The 20,789-nt window shown below is 27.8% G+C and overlaps 1 protein-coding gene across 1 annotated transcript in view; it reads left to right on the forward strand.

Annotated features, from left to right (window-relative positions):
* Nucleotides 1-20,532, forward strand: part of LOC107448779 (Discs large 5) — a 47,192-nt gene extending 26,660 nt beyond the window's left edge. Inside the window, exons 16-26 of the mRNA XM_043040969.2 lie at nucleotides 575-740; nucleotides 3,340-3,442; nucleotides 4,366-4,540; nucleotides 6,294-6,492; nucleotides 7,367-7,469; nucleotides 8,346-8,559; nucleotides 10,306-10,550; nucleotides 12,534-12,763; nucleotides 14,417-14,526; nucleotides 14,615-14,724; nucleotides 18,901-20,532. Coding sequence (XP_042896903.1) covers nucleotides 575-740; nucleotides 3,340-3,442; nucleotides 4,366-4,540; nucleotides 6,294-6,492; nucleotides 7,367-7,469; nucleotides 8,346-8,559; nucleotides 10,306-10,550; nucleotides 12,534-12,763; nucleotides 14,417-14,526; nucleotides 14,615-14,724; nucleotides 18,901-19,004 — 1,759 coding nt within the window. The 3' untranslated portion in view covers nucleotides 19,005-20,532. The remainder of the gene's footprint in view (nucleotides 1-574; nucleotides 741-3,339; nucleotides 3,443-4,365; nucleotides 4,541-6,293; nucleotides 6,493-7,366; nucleotides 7,470-8,345; nucleotides 8,560-10,305; nucleotides 10,551-12,533; nucleotides 12,764-14,416; nucleotides 14,527-14,614; nucleotides 14,725-18,900) is intronic.
* Nucleotides 20,533-20,789: the final 257 nt, after the last annotated feature.

Below are 20,789 nucleotides of genomic sequence, written 5' to 3' on the forward strand. Positions count from 1 at the left end.
ATTACATTAATAAAATCCTATTTTTATAGTTTTACTTATGTTTAATATTTGATACTACTTAATCAAATTCCTATTATATTATGGTCACTACCATATATTTAATTGTCAATAAACTTATTGATTTATAAATCTCTGTAATTTTCATTTTTAAAATACTGGTAGGCAATCATTTATGACTTTTTTAAATATTAATTTTTTCTTACATTTACTATACATTTATTTATTATTTGCTAGTGTAACTAATGGATAACTATTAATTTTGAGTTTTGTAGCGAAGAATAAATGTAACTTGTGCAAAATTGCTTGTTAATCCCAGAGTGCAGATATATGATAGTATTTCTAGGTATCCCTAGGAGCTGTTTTAGAATTTTTTTTTTAAGAAAACATACTTTGATGAAAATGATTCAATTTTCTTATTGTTTTTAAGCCTTGATCTCACATATAATATTTGTATTGGCAAATGTTAATTTTAAAGTACTTGAATCAATTATAGTGTTAAAAAACTTATGTAATTTTATGTTAGTATAAAATATGATGCAATCAGCTTTAGAAAAATTCTAATTTTATTTTCCAGGCCTAAACCTGGCGACACTCGTAGTATCTGCATTGAGAAAAGTACTGAACCTTTGGGTATTCAGATTAGCTGTGGTGAAGACAAAGCTGGGATTTTTGTATCATCTGTGACCAAGAACAGCTTAGCTGATCAAGCAGGCCTTCAAATTGGTGATCATCTTTTAGAGGTAAGTCGCAAAGTTTGTTAGTAATTTAAACTTACCTGTAGTCTACTACATCTCTACATTTTGAATACGAAGTTTATTTTTTAATATTTATATTTTTACTTATTTGTGTGTATTATTTTTTTATATTTATAATTTGTTAGATAATCTGTATGAACTCTGTATACTAATAAGTGGTAGGACACCTATGCATATCGGAGCAGAGTTAGAATTATTGTCCGTTGGTGTTTCAGCTTTTTAGTCTATGACCCTTGGTCCGATTGGTAGTAAGCTCACACCTACTGCACTATTTTGGATGATCGTGTATGACTCAGGGTTCGTTGATTTAAATCAGCTTGATTTAAATCAAGATTTAAATCATGATTTAAATCAAATGATTTTTTTTAAAAAATCATTGATTTAAATCAACTAATTTTTTTTATCTATATATATTGATTTCAAAAGTTAAAAAATATTGTCTTACATTTTTGATACTTTTATTATTTTCTTTTCTTAGTATTAAAATTTAATTTAAATAAATTGCTGCATTAATTAATTTTAGTTAACGAAATGACTTTCTTGGTGTGTGTTAAATTCCAACACATTTGAAATTACATTTTTACAAATTTTTTGATTCTTGAGATTGAAAGTACAGATTAAAGTAAACATTTAATGCTGTCTTAATATAGACTTGCATAGCTGTAGAAAATAATTAATAAGCCTGAATTTTTTTCAAAAAATAATACAAATAATGTTAATTAAAATTCTACCTTTTGAATGAAAAAGCGTGAATTAAAATCTACGTCATATTTTATTGGTGGAAAATGTATATTTCTGAAGCTTGAGGTTATATTAAAAAGAAATTACCCTAATAAGCCAAAAACAGAAAAAGAAAAAAAAAGGGCTGATGAATTCAGATGTTTTTTTCCTAATATAGTGTCATTCGTCCTTTTCAAACTCTTTCAAAGTCTATTTGATGCAGTAGAGTTATTAACTGGTATTTTTTTCTCATAATATACTTACAATATCTTTGACATTATCTGATTTTCTATTAAGAAATTTTGTGAAAAAAAATTCCAATGAGTACATAGATTTTCTAATTTTTCTTTTAGCTTAACTTATCTATTTTGATATAGAATTAAAAATGAACATATTAATATACAAATATATAGATTAAATATTTATTTATTTTTTGATGAATGACTGCATTTATAAACACAGTCTGCAACACTTATTTTGTCATTTTAAAAATCAAGAGAAAAAAAAAGAATTCACAATTTTAAATTAAAGTTATGGTTTGCTAACTGAAACTTTATTTTAATAGTTAAAGTACAGGGGTCTTACAAATTTACTACCGTTTAACGGTACCTTTACAAATTAAACTTTAGGAAAAATGATAGAATAATCACACAAAATACTTTTTCTTAAAATTTTATTTTTGTGTCTCGTAAGAAACGATAAATCCATATTTTTACTATATTTGTATTGATTTTTTAATATAATTTTTAATTTTCACAAAAGAGGTACCTCTCAGAAAAACCCAGACAGACCCCTGAAGTATTCTTTAAATTTTCTATTTCATCTAGTCCTTAAATTTTAATCATGCATTTGTCTCAAAATGCATTCAAAGCCATGTATTATAATGAAAAATTATTTTAGTTAGAGCTTCTAAAACATTGTTACAATATAGTTTTAATATTAAGTTAATTTGATTAAACATTTATGATTTTTTTTAAATCATAAATTAAAGTTCTTACAGTGTATTTGAATAAAAAAAAACATCTGATTTAAATAAAAAAAAATCTGAATCTTTTGATTTTTTTAAAAAAATCAAAAAAATCACGAACCCTGGTTTGACTACATTGTGGGAATTTTACTTTTTGAACTCGCATATGTGGGGGCGGCAACCTTAATTGTAATTTTGTGGGGTTTATCAGGAAATAGTAAGATTAAAATAAATTATAATAAATAGTAAGATTAAAATAGAGTTAACTCAAGATATTGGCCTGCCCAAATTTGCACTTTATGGAGAACCTTTGATTTCCAAACTAAAGGATTTAAAATATTTATTGGTAGTTAGTGACTGTTTTTCACTCCTTTCCAAATTGAACCAGAGTTTTTCCATGGGGTTGAATGCAAGCCAGTTCATTCAACTAAGCCCATTGCTACCAGTCTATGGTGGACATTACAAAAGGGCAGCTAGTATTGTTCTTTTGAAAGTTGTGTAAATTCAAACTGCAAATCTGGTTCATCTTGGTGTACTGTTATTCAAAATATTGTACTAGCCATCAAACTTACTGTAAGTTCCATCTCCATTCGAAAAGAAACACACAAATCCAGTCAAATAATTCAGAATTAAAATTCTCTTGCGTTTATATTTTCAAAATTCTGTGCAAATTAGTTCATATTTGTTTTAAAATGTCATGTTTGAAATCATAAAATACTTTAAATTGTCTTTTTAATTTATAGATTTAAAAAAAAATAATGTTTTTCTTTAAAAAGTTTCTAATAGAACACAAACTTTCTAGATCATGTTGAATATTGATATATGTATCTCAATTTTATTAAGTTAAATAGCTATTAATTTTAGCAAAATACTATTAATGTGGTAATTTTTTTTCAGGTTTGTGGCATTAATATGCGCAGTGCAACATATGGGCTTGCTGCAAATGTTCTTCGACAGTGTATGGATAGTATAACTATGTTAGTGCAATACAACCCAGAAAGTAAGTATCTTAAGTGCGGATTAATAAAATAATAAATCATTTTGACATTATTGTTTGAGTTTTAAATTTTTCATATCACTGAAAATAATGCTTTCTCATATGATAACCAGTTAGAGACCAAAATCATGAACAGCGAAACTGATTAATGAAACCTAAAAGTTAGTTAGCTTCCAGAGTAACATTTAACATGCAAATCTTAAAATTTAACTTATAAACCTTAAATCTCTGCACTTTTTCGTGCATGTTTTTTTTTAAATTTTTGTAGAAAAGGAGTGTTGATAGATAAGCAGTAGCAAAGATGGGCCAGGGAGAACAGGGAAAACCTGGAATTGTCAGAGAATTTTATTCTAACTCCAAAAAGCAGGACAAAGTTGCAATTTTTTATAAAAAACATGAAACTTCCTCTATCATACCTGGAAAATAACTAGTCCTAGAGTTGTCAGTAACAGTAATAATTCTAACATCTACTACAATTATTTTTAAAAATTCCACTTCTTAGTTAATTTTTCCTTCCTTATTCTAATGTATGTTTTTGCTCACAAAATCTAATATTTGGCATTACAAATAAAATAAAATAAAGAATCAAAGTTTTCTAATGAAAAAATGCATGGTATAGATAAAATCTGATACAGATTTTCATTGAAATTTATCTGATATACCTGAAAAAGTCAGGGAATTTTTTTTTCCAAAGTTAAGTGGGAACCCTGAATAGTTATTTAATTTTTTTCTGAATGATGTAGCCAGTGAATGTGTCAACTGTGAATTTTAATGGCGAAAAGTTTAGCAAATTTTGCCATGTAACACTCCTATTTATTTGTAACTTGTTTTAAAAATACCTGCTTATGATCGATGCATTCTGTTCCATGTTTTAAAGAAATATGAAATTCATGAGAAATATTTACGAACTTCTTTTTTATTGTAAGAATACAAAGAAGTGGTGCCTGAAAACGAATATTCTAGTGATGCTATATCTCCTTGTGAAACTCCTGTTCTACATCACAAGCTAAGTCATTCTAAATCCATTGATGTATCCAATGAAGACGTACCCAGCACACCTAGTTCTGCTGCCTCAACTTTAACAAAAAAGAAAGCTCATAGGTAATGGTGATTTTTGAAAGTTTGACCTAATTAATTGCAATGCATTTTTGTGATTTGAACTGTTTTATGACCCCTTCTCAAAAGTTAAATTTCTAAAAATAGTCCCTTCACCAAAACCAAATTTCTTTTCGAAAAAGAATAAAAATCAAATTCACAAAAAAGAAATTTGAAATTTTAAAAAACTGCCCTTTTTTTCTACAAAATTTTATTTTATCAGAATGATACTTTAATAAAAAATTTCCATGTCTAATTCTCCAAACTTTATAACAAGGTTGGACATGACTGCAGACGCCTGGTGGCTGAGTGATAGCGCTTCACGCTCACCAGCTGCAGGTCCTGGTTTTGATCCTTGGGCCGGGCAAGGTTGACTCAGTCTTTCATCCCTTTAGTGGGTCGATAAATGAGTACGAAGCATGCTTGGGAACTGAACACTAGGGTTCGGCGTTCGGCTGACCACCTAACCAGAACATTTGCTTCTGCACCCCAGAGCCCAAGGTCAAGAAAACTGAGATGAGCACTGTAGGCCTTGGCCCTCTATGGGCTGTCGTGCCACTGAGTTTAATTTAGTTTAGGACATGACGGCAAACTAATTTTGTTATCATCTCTTAGGGATTAAAATCACCTCAGGGCTGTCTATTACTAATGTCGATTTAAGACAAGTGGTAGTAAAATTACCTAACATTTTGCAATCTGGTTAAGAAAATTTACTTTTATTAAATTACAAGAAAATAATTATTTAGTTTTTTTAAAAAAAATATTTGTATTTAAAATTTGACATGGGCTGCAATTGTGGCACAACTGAAAAAACATGTAATTTGAACTAAGAACAGGTGTAAATAGGAAAATGCACATTCTTTTCAGCAGCAATACTCAACAACTCATAATTTAACTTGAATGTAATCTTCGTTTAAGCAAACTAAAGCATTTCTTATCCATTTTCCTTAGCACGGAAATCTTTAAACCCACTTATCTCAAAACATGATTTTTTGAGCTGTGCTGCCCTTGAGCAATGTGATAATTATTTGGTGGTAGGGTCGATGAAATGAAACTCAAGTACTGTTTTTTTTAATGAGCTATTTCAAAAAATAAGAAATGCTATTTTTTTTTTTTAAATTCTGACTTGTTATGAAAATTTCTGTTTTAATTAACTGTAAAACATAGTGTCTATGTAATTTGAATATTTTATTTGATAAAAAGATATTAGTAATATTTTTATTTTTCTGAAAACTGGGTACCAAAAAATTAAACTTGGATTAACCTCTAAATTCTAGTAACCTCAATTAGTTTTTTAAGTCATATTTATTGCTTAAGACAAATTTATTTGTGGTTGTGGTAACCAATAGCATGCCTATATTTAATGTAACTATGTTAGATCAACTATGTTTAAATTATTGTTACAGTATAAAAACACAAAATATTACAAATAGAATTAATAAAATTTTATCTGCTGGAAATGAAATTTTTGTATTAAACTAATATTTTGGGAGACTTAAATTTTAGCAGCATGGATGATCACCCAGTTCATGACCTCTAGTCATGAGAGGAGGTAGTCCTCTAGGCTTACTTCTTTTATATTGAATATTTTACAATTTTTGAAAAACTAAAAACATGTGAAAATAAAGTTATAACCTTTAAAAGGAAATAACCTAGTTTCTTTAATATATAAGCTACTGTTGTGGCGACAGAGTTATTTTTATAGTTTTAAGGTTTATATAATATTTTCACAATAAAATTTAATGTGTTTCTTTTCAAGCTTAAGCTCTGGTAACAGAATGAAGAATTCAAAAACATCCATTACTGAACCTAGACTTGTGATTCTTAAAAAATCAACATCTAATTTGGGAATTAGTCTGTTAGGTGGTAATGCTGTAGGTATCTTCATTCATGCTGTGCAAGAAGATTCTCCAGCCCAAGGTCCCAATGGTTTACGTACTGGAGATCAAATTCTAGAGGTAATATTTTTTTAATCTTTTCACAGCAATAATATTCATCTAGCATATTTTTTATTTTATGTAATGTTATCTACATTAAAGTAACATTTGAAAACAAAATGATTTTTTTATATGCTTTCTTGCCTGTACAGTAGGATTAAGCAATGCAAGAAATTTTATTTTGTGATATCTTGTCAGTTATAGACATCACAATAAAACATATGTTCAAGTATTATTTCTTTTGAATCACAACTACACAATCAGAAATCTTAAATCAATCCAAAATAAATATATCTGTGGCAAAAGAAAATGTTAATTTAAAAAAAAATGCTAACACCAATAACTTTACTTAATTTTTTCATTTAAAATAATGAAGTTGGATTGTCTTAAGACCAATTTCTAAAAGTAAAAAAACAAATGCAAGCTTTGTTTTAATCTTTTTTTAAAAAAAATACTACTAAAGATTTATTTGTTTGAAAATAGTAATAAAATTCTATCAAAATATTTTACTTGCATCTATTGTACAGAATTGTTTAAAATTTTAAAAAGAAATATGGGTAAAAGCAAATGAAATTAATTGTATACTAAAGTAAAACAAAGTTTTAAATTATTTATTGAAGAAGAAATGCATATATATATAAATTCAATGTGCGACCAATAAAGTGAAAAAAGTTTCCTTTTGTAAATTTTCTTTATGCGCCAGAAAAGAGATTTTTAAGTAGATCTATTTTTCTATTATCTTAAAATAAAGCTGACCTTAAATAATAAGTTTTTTGGTTATAAATTTATGTGTATTTGTGTATAGTATCTATTCACTTGGCTTAATGAGAATAGTACTCCATAATAAATGTCCATGCTTTTTCATGTATGCATGCTTATTTTTATTTATTTTTAGTATAATGGAATTGATTTACGACATGCAACTGCAGAGGAAGCAGCATATGAACTTGCTAAGCCAGCAGATACTGTAAAAATATTAGCTCTCCATAATTATGAAAGTATGTCTGTTTCTCTTTGTTTTGATTTTTTTATATGACTTTACAAGCTAATATTTTTTTTCCATCTTAATTTTTTCGCTTTTGATTTGAAGATTGGCTTAATCTATTTTTTGGAAATTTGTTAAAATGTATTGTACCTTAGCATAAATTTTTAAAAATGAGTTCATGACTATTTCAAGATTTTTTCTATTGCCAAAAATGAAAAAAATTGATGTTAACAGACAAGTTTTTCTATACTCGTATGGTTGTGGTTAGTATGGTTATGAAGATAATTTACTTTAAAGAGATGTCTGAATTTAGTTGTTTTGAATGGCAATGACAATAAAAGGTAAAATTAAGATTTAAAATGTGATTAATGAATCTTAAAAGCAGTTCAACAAAACAAACTGATTAATGTATTTAGGTTTTGTGCACTTTCTGTCTTGCACCTTATTGTCATTTCCTTGATGCTTACCTTTTTGAAACAGGTTCACTGCTGTTTACATGCTAGCTTATTTTTAGATTGAAGGAATTTTTGTTATAGCAAGATAGTACCTTATTTTATGGCTGTTATATTTTTAAAAACGGCAAAAGCTTTAATTGGGAAAGAAAGTTAAATTAATTTTTAAAAATAAAAGGTTGTTCTTGTAAGAAGTTTAATAAAGACAATAATAAGTTTAATGAGGTTAAGAAGTTTAATAAAGACAATAAAAATACAATGTTTTCAAATAATATGTGTAAATTGAATAGTTTTTTTTTAAAAAAATATGTAAAATATTAATATTTTTTAAAAAAATTGAAAAATTTTAGTTTAAAGAAAAAGTGAATTATTTTGTTCATGTTTCTTTAAATTTTTTTATTTCTGTTATTTAATCATTTAAAATTTTTTATATTTAGGATATCAAGAAATCCAAGATCAGCCTGGAGACTCATTTTACATCAGGTCAACGTTTGACCGATTAAGCATTAATGGATCATTGGCATTCCAAAAAGATGATATCCTGTACGTTGATAATACAATGTACAATGGTGTACCTGGCCTGTGGCAAGCTTGGCTTGTGGATGAGGAGGGAGAAAAAATAAAATGTGGTTTCATACCTAGCAAATATAAGTAAGATAATTGTTAGAAGAACCTCCAAATTATTTGTTACTTATTTTAAGCTGAAATAACCTATTTGAAACTGATTGATATTTTCATTATTTTTCATGTATTTATTTGTTCACGATCATGAAGTTACTTTGTTGTTTTCATTACAGTTTTTTTTCTTAACTTTTTTTCATAGCTTTGCTTTTGAAATGAACTTTTTAGATTTAAACTTTCATAAACGGAACTTCTAATACAGTTTTACAATTATTTAAAGAATTTAGAACTTATCAAAAAATTTATTATATTCAAAAACATTTCAAGAACAAATAGTAAAATTAATTCTAAATAATAATATAAACTGCATAAAAGTACAGTAGAGAACCGATCATCCGGAACGATCGGGACCATTGCGATTCCGAATAACTGAATTTTCCGTTTTTCTGAATCGCTACAAAATGCCGTTTTTTTTTTAATGTTTATTAAACGAAACTAAAAAATTTTTTTGAAATAGTTTTAGAAATAATAAATAATAATACACTTAAGTTTAAATAAGGAAAGAAATTATGAAATGAAAACTATATACAGGCTTATATATGTTATTAATGTTATTATTAACATTAATAACATATATAAGCTATTTGTGCTTATGTGAGATTCGTCTACAAACGACTTTTGATGTGTCCTCTAAATCAGTTCTTTCCTCAACTCGATATGCCGTACACTCTAAATAACAAAATGGGCTCAAAATCTTGCAGGGAAAAAATTTTTTTTTAATGGAAGAAAATTAAATTCCGGTTCTGAATTTCATTCCGATTATCTGGTTTTACGGTTTTCTGATTTCCGGATAAGAGGTTCTGCACTGAATTAACTTAAAGTACTTAAATATTTTATCTGATCATAAACTTTTGGGTACATCAATTAAAGGTATTGAGGCATTGGTTATGCATAAATAATTTAGGTAAATTAGTTTTAGCATTTATTTTCTTTGTTAATGTTTAGTATTTAAGTTAAGTTGAATTATTTATAATATTTTATCAATTTATGTATAATATTTTATAGCAACATAAACAAGTATATCAATATTATAATACACAATTATGATTTAAAAAAATAGTTTTAGCTTACCTGTTAAAAATGTTTTACCATTAACATGTTGACTGCCACTTGCATTTACAGTGAAATCTCCTTCAGGCCACGAGTACTGCTGTACGAAGCTTATTCTAAGTACTCCCACCTATATTTTAACAATGCGATTTTGGTGGTTACGATAATAATATCCCTCTCCGTTTGTTTCCATGGTATTATGTCTGGTTATTTGTGTCCGTTGCTTCACATCTGTTTCTCATCTTGACACATTCAGTTTGAATCTTTGCCAAGTGAAGAGGAGTATAACTTAAAATCTTTACCTTAATTCGTTGAAATTTCGAAAAGAAAAATGGAAAACTTTTTTCTTAGTAAGTCGAGTAGCAGTGAACAAGAAAGCTTCTACGAGGCTCATAATAATTTTCTTAAGTCATTTTTGTATTATTTTATAACATTTCAATAGCTTTGTTACTTCCTGGGAAATATCCTTTTAAATACATATGAATATCCTTCGCAAGTTGTCAAGTAAGCGTCACCCCGGTACCGGTGACACTACCCAATCAGAAATTGCTGTCATCCGAATATGGGTGACGCGGCAGTCAACGTGTTAAGGGACTTTTAAATGACAAATTTTTAAGTGGGGATTATGGTTTTTAGAAAAAATAAAATTATTTTCCATATTTATAGGGCAGAGGAAGAATTAATGATGAAAAGAAGTTTAGGTGACTTGGATGGTACTGATGGTGGAAGAAGAGGTTCAACTGCTGCTAGACGAAGTTTCTTTCGAAGGAAACGTCACCATCGTAGCAATTCAAGGGATAGCAAAGAACTTGCCTCTTTCTCTGATGTATCTATCAACAGTTGCAGTGACTCTGGTATCTTAGGGGAAGAATTAGTACCACTAACTTACCAAAGGGTGGAAAAACAACACTGTAAGTTTTGTGATTTACTCATTCATTTTCAGCTTTTTAAAAAAAATATTTATACATGGTGCGCAGCGTATTTAAAAAGTGCATAAAGGTGCTTATTTTCGTTATTTAAAAGCCCTTAAAGGTGCTTTTGTCTTTGGGTGTTTTTAAAAAGTACTTCATTTTTCCTTTCGGAAAATTATACTTTCTTTCTTTACCATGTCGATTTTCGCCACGTATTATGCAAAAGCATGCTTTTCACATTGTTTTATTCAGCGTTTTCACAATTCATTAAACTACAATTCATTTCGGCGTACCGTCGGTCCATAGTTTCTGAAAACGCAAATCATTTTACAGGTTTAATGAAATACTTTTGAATCCGTATGTGCGTCTACTGAGCTGGGTTCGATAAGATTATTGCACTCTCATGTGCAACTCTGTTGCATTTTGCAAGATATTCTCAATTTCAGGCCCAGTTNTTTCCACCCTCTGTTATTGAACTGAAAAATCCTGATCATTTTATAATGGCTAATATGATCAAGAAAAGAGGTCTTTGTCAGAAACTAGTTGTTTTATCATGATCATGTAAAGTCTTTGAAAATTATTTTGAATTTTGTTAATGTATATAGTGCTTAAAAATATTTTTGGAGCGTTTAAAAAGTACTTAAAAGGTGCTTATTTTTTGTTGAAAGATTTGGCTACACACCCTGTTTATAGATTTTATTTTTTTATGAAAACAAAAAGTTACACTTCTTTTTTTTTGTTGCATGTATTTGATTTTCTCAAATATCTTTTATATTACATCGGCAAAAGCATTTGTCATTGAAAAATTTAATGATAATATACAGCTCATTCTGTAATTTATAACTCTAGTTTTTGAACTTAAATCAGTTAAGAAAAAAATCACCAGTTTTCCAAAAGGGCTATTTTAGATTCTTATTAAATATAAATGCTAACTATCCTTCACTTAGTTCCATGGGATGAGTTGCAATTTCATAAAATATGTATCACCTAATTTTCTTTTGGCTTATTATGGTTCAATAGTTTGTGATCAAAAAGAAGCTGCAGTAGAATATTGATTATTTGAAGCAATTAAGTACAAATCTGCTGCAGATAATCATAATCTTTTGATTTTAGACATTCATTATTCCATTAATCTACTTCATTAATAGTCAATAAATCCTAAAATTCAAGCGAACATGTACTTCATAATAAATTTTCTTTCAGTAGAAGTGATAGCCACATGATAGAACAACATTTTTAAATTCAAGTGAAGTGATAATGTAAAATTAATATAACAATGCAATAATTAATATAATACTGCGTACTGTTTTTAAAAAGTGCTTAAAGGTGCCTATTTTTGATTTACGTTTTCTAAAAGCCCTTAATCGTGCTTTTTTTATTCGGGGTTTCTAAAAAGTGCTTAATTTACTGTCTTTTTAAAAAAGAGATTTTTTCTTTGCCATGTCGATTGTCTTTCTAAATTACAGAAAATGCATGATTTTCACAATTTTATCTGCAATATTTATGAGAAACTAGTTACTCTATCATGATTATGTAAATTAAGAACTTTAAATGATAGAAAAAGAATTTTTTTTTTACTACACAGATCCTAATTATGAATTTTTTTTTGGAAAGTGATTAAAAGTATTTTTTGAATGCTTAAAAAGTACTTAAAAGGTACTTATATTTTGTTAAAAAATCTGGCTACACACCCTGTAATATACTCATTTTCAATACCAAAGAGAAAATAATAGTATATTTTTTTCCCCCAAAATTAAAAAGAGTTAATTTTTATGTGAAGCAAATTATTATTTTGCAAAGAACATTAGTTATGGTAACAAAATCCGATATCTCTTTTTTTAATACTACTGTGGTTTTATTTTTTTCAAAGAACAAGTTTCTATCTTATTTTGCATGGCTAAATTAAGTTATCAAAGTCTTGTATGAATTATGACTGTGTATGAGTTCAACTGACTCATTAACTTGCTTTTTCATTTAATTTAGATTTGTCATTACGTCCAGTTATTATTGTGGGGCCTTTGATGGAAGCTGTTGTCGATCAGCTTGAGCAAGATTTTCCTCATGTTTTCCAACGCTGCATTCCAGAGAAAATGAAGGGCTCTCTGTCTATGATGGAAAGAGGACTTCAAGAACTCAAATTTGTGGATTTCAGGAGACGAGGCAACCATTTTGAGTGTACAACTGTGGCAGCTATAAAACAACTCTGTGATAAAGTATGAAAATATTACTTCTTTTCCCTGAAAATAAGTAAATCACTATGTTTTAAATAGAAGTCTGTTTTATCCCAGCTCACCAATTTTGATTTGATGCATGCAAAACAAAATTCAGAAGAGTATATGTCTTTTATTTATTTTTGTGGTGCAGATTTTAGGTCTATATGTATATATATGTATATACATATGCAGTGAAACCTCTACGGAAGCCCGTCTTTATGTAGCAACCTCCTCTATTTATAGCCACTTTTGAAAGGAACACAAATTTTTCCATAGACTTAGTGTTGAAGAAAATCTTTAGGAGAGACCATTAAAACCTCTCCCAGCGAGCAAATGAACCTTTGCACCAAATGCAGGAAAAGTCAAATAAGGAAATATCAAAACAAAAAATATTAACAGAACTAAAATATATATTCAAAACATTTGTGTGAGACTTTCAGTTTGAGAGCTCTTTTATACGATCTCTGAAAGAGAACCACAGCTTCACGTTGCAGGCAGTGATGACGATGCTATTGAGGATTTATTTTTGGAGTTAGAAAATTATTAAATTAGAAAAAAACATATTTAAAAAAGAACTAAGCATTTCAAGGAAGCAAACCGTTTTTCATCTTTCAAAGCTAACTAATTTTTGATATAGAATTAAATGCAAGCTTAAAAGAAAACATAATTATTTATTTTATGAAAATGGTTCTCTATCATTCATAATTTTATATTATAACCGTCATTGAACAGCCGATCAAAATTTTGAGTTGATGTGTTCATCTCCGTAGCCGTGTAATTTTGAACCCAATCCAGAAGACAAGGGAACTCCTGGATCAAGCATTTAGAGAAATTTGCCTTAGTGAAGTATTTTTTTTGTTGTTGATGGAACTAGCCCACATTTGTGTTACATGGCTAGGAAAAGCACCCAGGGTTAGCCTGGCATCAAGGGGACTCTTATCCATGATTCATCTACTACTGAGGATATTTTAGTCCACTGCCTTTACCTCTCAATGAGGTGAAAGCTACCACGGCTCAACATTCATAATTGATAAATTTATTTTCACAAAATTATATCATCATATATTATATTAATAGGTAATATATCAATAGGTTCACTTAATTTTATTTTATTAAAACTGAATTTTATTAATTATATTGTTTTCATGACTCCAACACAAGAAGCATTTCCGCACCAAGTAAATGACTTTGACTAAAATTAAAACCTTTTGCGAAAAATTATGTACCTTTGATAACTTTTGCTGGTCAATGGAGATTACCCTTAAGAATGACCATTTTACTGTGGAGCAAGGAGTGGTCACCCCCTGAGAGGTTTCACTGTATATTTTTATATATTAATATGTTATAAAACTTTAAAGAAAATAACAAAAATCACTGACTGAAAATTCGTTTTATTTTAAAATCTTGATAAAAATTTTGTATCTTCACTAAAGGAACAAAACAAGACTACAGTTCCTATAATCTCATGAAATTTAGTCATTTTAAGATATTTAATGTTTATGAATTTTAATTTTTTAAAATAATTCTGAGGTTCAAATAATATTTTGGATTGCTTATACATATACAAGATTTTTTAGTTTCATCAAAGTGCATGAAAGTATTTTAACTAATTCATTGAGAAAAAATAATTCCTTTAATGACTTCTTATTTTAGAAATGTCATGCCCTCTTGGATTGTAGTCTTTCAGCTGTAGAGCGTTTAAACCAGAGCATGATTTATCCAATAGTCATTTTTTTAAAATACAAATCTACTAAGCAAATCAGGTTAGTAAATATTTCTTCTCATTTTAATGTCTATTGTTTAAATCTTTAAATGATTATGTTGAAATATTTTGTTTTATGATCACTTTAGAGAAGCTAAAGATTCAAGATATTTAACTGAAAAGGTTACGACAAAAGCAGCTAAAGAGATGTTTGAACATGCACTAAAAATTGAGAGTGAATACAAGCAACTGATAAATGGTAAAATCATTCATTTCTTGAGTTTTCTATTTTTATATTTTTCTTAATGTTTATTCTAAGAAATAATGAATTTAAAATAAAAACAGATAAAATTACTTCATGTTTTATTTTACTTTTTTTATTTTATTCTTTAAGTACTGGGTTGTTAATTCAATTGGAAATACATTCGGACTTCTATTTAACAAACTTCCATTTTGTGAATTCCTTTATTTTGGGATTTTTTTTTCGAGGTACCAAGAACATTTTTGGAACTTTCTTCGTAAATCAACTTTCAAATAGCGAAGTGAATTTTCTATTTAACGAACTTTTCTTTGAGATCCACTTCCCCCATTTTCCAAAATATTTCAGAACATTTCAAACTTGTTACCGCATTTTATGTAAGAAATTGATTTTCAAAGCCACTTATAGAGAAAGCAGTAAAATCCCTTTCCCTTTTTGTTTGCATTTCAAATGAAAACCTCTGGTAAAATTAACGGATTTTATCAGTGGCATTTAAACTTAATAACGCATGAGGTAATATATGTTTAAAATAACTTTTATAAAAAATGCAGCTATAATTTTATACATAAATTCAGCTTTTTGTTAGTTCTAAATCAATAAAGTATGTAGTGTAACGCTGGATAATGTTTTGCTCTACTGTTGCTTTACATGCAAATTTCCTTTATAATAAAAAGTAGATGCAGTAAGAAACCGATTATCCGGTACGATCGGGACCATCGCTATTCGGGATAACTGATTTTTACGGTTTTCTGAATCGCTACAAGAAGCCGTTTTTTTTTGTTGTTAAACCCAACTAAAAAAAATAAAAATATTGGGAAATAATCTTAAAAACAGGGATGAGATTCTTCCGGGGATTCGCGGATTTCCGCTTTTTCTCAGATTTTTCCATTTTTCCCGCTAATTTCCGCTGAAATTTTTTTTGCACAAGTTAAAATATTTTATGAGGAATTTAATTTTCCGCGGAGCGAAATTATTGAAGTCCTCATTCCTCCCTCTGAAGTTTCTCTAAAAATCATTTCCTTGGGATAAAACTGGTTGACCTTTATACAGGGATGAGATTTTTTTCGCTTTTGTCTCTCGAATTTCAGCCTTTTTATCAAAAACTCAGATTCTCTAAAAGTTTTTTTTTTTTTATTTATTTATTTATAAATATCCCGTTTTTTTTTTTAAAAAAAATTCAGTCGTTGAAGTCAAATTATTATATTTATTTACGATTTTCAAAGAAAAACAGAAAATTCAAACTACGTCCTAGCTGCTAATCCTTCCGCATGTTTACTTATATTAGCTATTTTCTCCAATTTCACGCACAGAAAATAAGATTTTCCGTATTTTTTATCTGTCGGCGGGATAGCTCGTATTTTCGTAATTTAGACGTCGCTACTTCTTGTATTCTAAAGAGATAGCAAACAAAAAAAAGCAAAAAGAATAGAGGTGGATTTGTGGTGAAAATATTTATTTGCTCATTCAATTAATCTTGTAAATTTTTATTTATTGTGTAAACAAAAAACAATTCAAACAAGCCTTTTAGAAATCCCAAGTCCAGACTGCAAATATCTTGATTTTAATATCAATCATCGATTTTCGTATTTACCTGATTTAAAAGTTGCGCATTGCAATTCTTATTTACGCTTTTTAAATATCGTACATTATGACTCGTATTTACGAGATTTAAAAATTTAATATCGTGTTTTGTATTTTTGCATTTTTAAAATCGTGATTTTATTATCAAACATCGATTTTCGTATTTACCTGATTTAAAAGTTTAACGTTGCGATTCTTATTCAGGCCATTTAAATATTGTACATTGCGATTCTTATTTACGAGATTTAAAAAACTAATATCGCGATTTGTATTTACGAGCTTTTAAAACCCTATATGTAGCCTACGCGAGCTTAAAATCCAATGTCGTGATTCGTTTTTGCGGTTGTAATATCGCGCGATTTTAAAATTATGCATCTTGATCTAAAAATTACGCATCATGATTTGTATTTTCGCATTTTTTAAGTTCCATGTAGAGTTTCATATTCACGTGATTTAAAAGCCTCATATCGGGATTTATAATCACATAGATTACAAGTTTAAACAAAAAATTGACAAAAAAAGTGTGATTTATATATATATATATATATTCTTGGATTTCCTCTTTTTTACTCTGACTACTCTCATCCCTGTAAAAAGAAGAAAAAACGATTAAGTAATACACTAATGATTATTTCCAAAATGATGGTAAGGTAAACATCTTTCAAAAAAAAAAAGAAAAATCCTAAAATTTTATGAGGAAAAAAAAATTGTTTTAAAAATTGTGGGATAATTTATTGATTTTCGCTCCGGTTTTCTGGATAACGGGTCCTGTACTGTACTAGTTTACAAGATAAAGGTGTATCAATTGCTGTTTTAATTATGTCTAGGATTTATGAATTTAAAACCTGTTTTATGTTTAAGTATTTTAAAGGGTGATTTTCTATTAAATGAATTTTCCATATAACGAACTTATTATTGTGATTTAGCGACTTCCTTAAATAGAGGTCCGACTGTAATTCAATTCAGGGTTGACAAAATTCATGTTTTTTTTTCGTATTTTTTATTATTAACTAGTCAAATAAAATGTGCTCAAAGTATTTAATATTATTTAAAAACATTAATACATCTAAATAATTTGTATTTCTAAATAATGTTTGAAAAATTATTATTTAATTATTACAAACTAATCTCTGAATAAATAAAATTATTGTTATTTTTGTTAAAGCTAAATATCCAAAAATTTTAAAAAGACTGGGAAGCACTTTGCCAGTTAGATATCCAATGAAGATTAAATTAGTTTAGATCTGAAAACATTAAAGAAAAAATCTATTGCAAGTTTCTCTGAGCAGAACAATCCTTTTTTCAATATTGGTAAACACTAACTGCAATTTAATGTTTTAAAAGCTCTTAAAGCATTCAAATTAACATAAAACTAAATGGGTATAATTGAAATATGTCTATTATTTGCAGATTACTTTATATGCAGCTGATAGATAAATCATAATTTAACAGATTAACATTATTTTGTTCACTTTTAGTCTTTTAATTTTATTTATTTATTAAATCTATTTTGAAATATAATAAATTACCCTTTTATTATTTCTTTGGATATAACCTTCCTTATCAGTGAAATCAGGCTTTTAAAAGAATCACATAATAAAAAATATATTTATAAAAGTATTTTCAACTTAATGATATATTTAAAAAAAAATCAGTTGGGTTTTTCATCAATGATTTTCTTTAAAAAAATCACAGTTAATTTAAATCATTGATTTTTTTAAAAAATAAATCAAGTGATTTAAACCATGCCAACCCTTATCTGAACAATTTTGCTAATTTTGATGGTAATAAAGGGTCATTACAGTGATCAATCTTTTGGAGCATATCTATTGGGGATTTTAAAAAGTGCTTATTTTTGTTTTTTAAAAGCCCTTCAAGGTGCTTCTTCTATTGGGTATTTTTAAAAATTAATTACCCCTTTTTGAAATTGTGATTTTTTTTTCTTCTTTACCATGTCAATTTTCGCCACATATTATGCAACAGTGTAGTTTTCGCATTGTTCTATTCAGCCTTTTCACAATCCATTCAAACACAATGCATTTTGGCATACCGTCAGTCCATAGCTTATGAAGGCATCAACCATTTTACAAGTTTGACGAAATACTTGCCGGTCCGCACGTGCGTATACTGAGCTGGGTTGGGTGAGATTCTTGCACTCTCATGTGCAACTCTGCTGCATTTTGCAGGATATTCTCAATTTCAGGCCTCATTTCCCCTCCCTCTGAAATCGAACCTAAAAATCTCTCAATCTTTTTATGATGGATAATATAATTAAGAAAATTGTTCTTTGTCAGAAACTAGTTATTTTATCATGATCATGTAATTCTTTGAAAATTATTTGGCATTTTTTTATTGTATGTAGTGCTTAAAAATATTTTTAGTGCTTTTTTAAGCACTAAAAAAAGTACTTGTCTTGTAAAAGAAACTTAGGTACTTGAAAGGTGCTTGCTTTTTGTTGAAAGATTTGGCTACGCACCCAGTAATAATTAATTTGTTTTGATTGTGATTAATTGTTTAATGCCTAATAATTCATTCAATATTATGTATTTGCTGCATTATTATTTTTGCTATAAAAATTTATTTCATAACTTTTAGGTGTAATTCCTGGTTCAAATCTGGCTTATATGTGCACTCAGGTAAAAGCTTGTGTTGAAGAAGAGCAAAGCAAAGCCTTATGGGTGCCAAGTGGTTCATTATAATTAATTATCAAGTAGTCATTTGAATGATTTTATAAAAAAAAAAAATTATGTCAATAGATAAAATACTTTGTACATTTTTTGTGAAAACAAACTGGAAATCTTTATAAAATGCTCATTTGTGCATGTTTGCAAAGTCAAAATGGATAAGTTATGTTACTGAAAGCTGTAATATAACATATGTACAGATATAGAATCGGGCTATTTTACAAATTTAATAAATTTTGGAGGGTACTTTTTAATTGTGTGATTTTAACATACTATCGCATGAATATCATTGTATTTTAGGATCCCCATACTGTTAATCTTGAGCTATTAAAACTCGTCAGACGTTTTGAGATTCGCTATAGAGAGGGACTTTAGCTTATTAACTTTATTAGTTATAAGTATAGAATATATTTCATCAGTTTGCTTTAAATATATTTCTAGCTAACACTTAATCTTATTTTGATGTATCATTTTCTATTAATATGATAACTATTACAGTTTCTTTTTGGCATCCTAAAATGTGCAATTATTAATGATATTATACGATTAATAATATTATGAAATTTTGAGATTGTTTTAATTCTATAATTGATTTCAAGTGAGCATACTAGTTGATTAGTTATGGGTATTATTTTACCCATGTATTTTAAGATTTGAATTTTAGTTAATTTTTTATCTGTGAAATTAGTTATTAACTTTACTGTAAATGACCATGTAATAAATTGTTTCTTTAGATACAAAACTTTTAATCGTTTGCAATCAAGTACTCTTCATTGCGTAACTTACCAATAGTTTTAAGTTAGTAGATCTGGCACATGTTGATATAATTACAAAAATTTGTGTGATATAATATATTAAAATTTTTTATTGTATGCAAAACGTTATGAACAGAAAATAATAAGTTCATTAGAACCGTGATTATTCGTATTCCCCAAAATCTGAGGTTAATCAAATAATTTCGATCATCAGACAGTTGGGCAACCTTTTTAAATCAATTTTTAATATTAATCTACAAAATAAAATTATGAATGACTATTTATTTTTTTAAAATCTATTTTTTCCCCTTTTAATCTTATTAATAAACCAAATAAGAGTTTAATTTAATAAGTCATCTAGAAGTAATTAAATCATTTGAAACCCTTAAAAAATTGTAAAAATTCTTGAGAAATAAAATTTAATTCAGAGCAAAAGTTTAATCATGAGAAATTTTGGAACTGTTCATAATTCATCCTTATTTTATTTATTTTTTTAAATCAAATGTTTGCAAGATCCTTGCTAATTTTGTTCAAACATGCTATTTACTTCTTGAAATAGTTAACAACTGCTACTTATTGAGTCGAGAAATTTGAGTAAAAAGGAACTAGAAATTGCAATATTTAAATTCGAAAAGGAAAAAAAAAATCTTTCTTTTAAACTAATTGTGAGTCGAGTTGGTTCGCTTAAAGATTATTTTTGAAATTTCTAGTCAATTGAATTTGGATTTTATTTTATTTTCAAGCTATTTTCGATTGAGTCAGAAATGTTTGAATAATGCTCTTTAATTCTAAGCTAAAAGAAATGGTTCGTTTTCTAGTTCATCTCAATTTTTATTCTTTCTTTTTTTTAAATTTTAATTCTTTAAAATTGCAACTTTTGCTGGAAAAGTTAAGAAAAAAATCTTTGCATTTTAGTTTGAAAATTGAGTGGGAACACTATAGTATGTATAGCTCTAGAACGGATAGATTGTCAGATATCCAAAGTGTCCTATGATCAGAACTCCTACAATCGGAGTTCTACTGATTATCAGTTATAATTATATAA

The sequence above is a fragment of the Parasteatoda tepidariorum genome, chromosome 8, assembly GCF_043381705.1.
Source record: "Parasteatoda tepidariorum isolate YZ-2023 chromosome 8, CAS_Ptep_4.0, whole genome shotgun sequence".
Taxonomy (NCBI): Eukaryota; Metazoa; Arthropoda; class Arachnida; order Araneae; family Theridiidae; genus Parasteatoda; species Parasteatoda tepidariorum.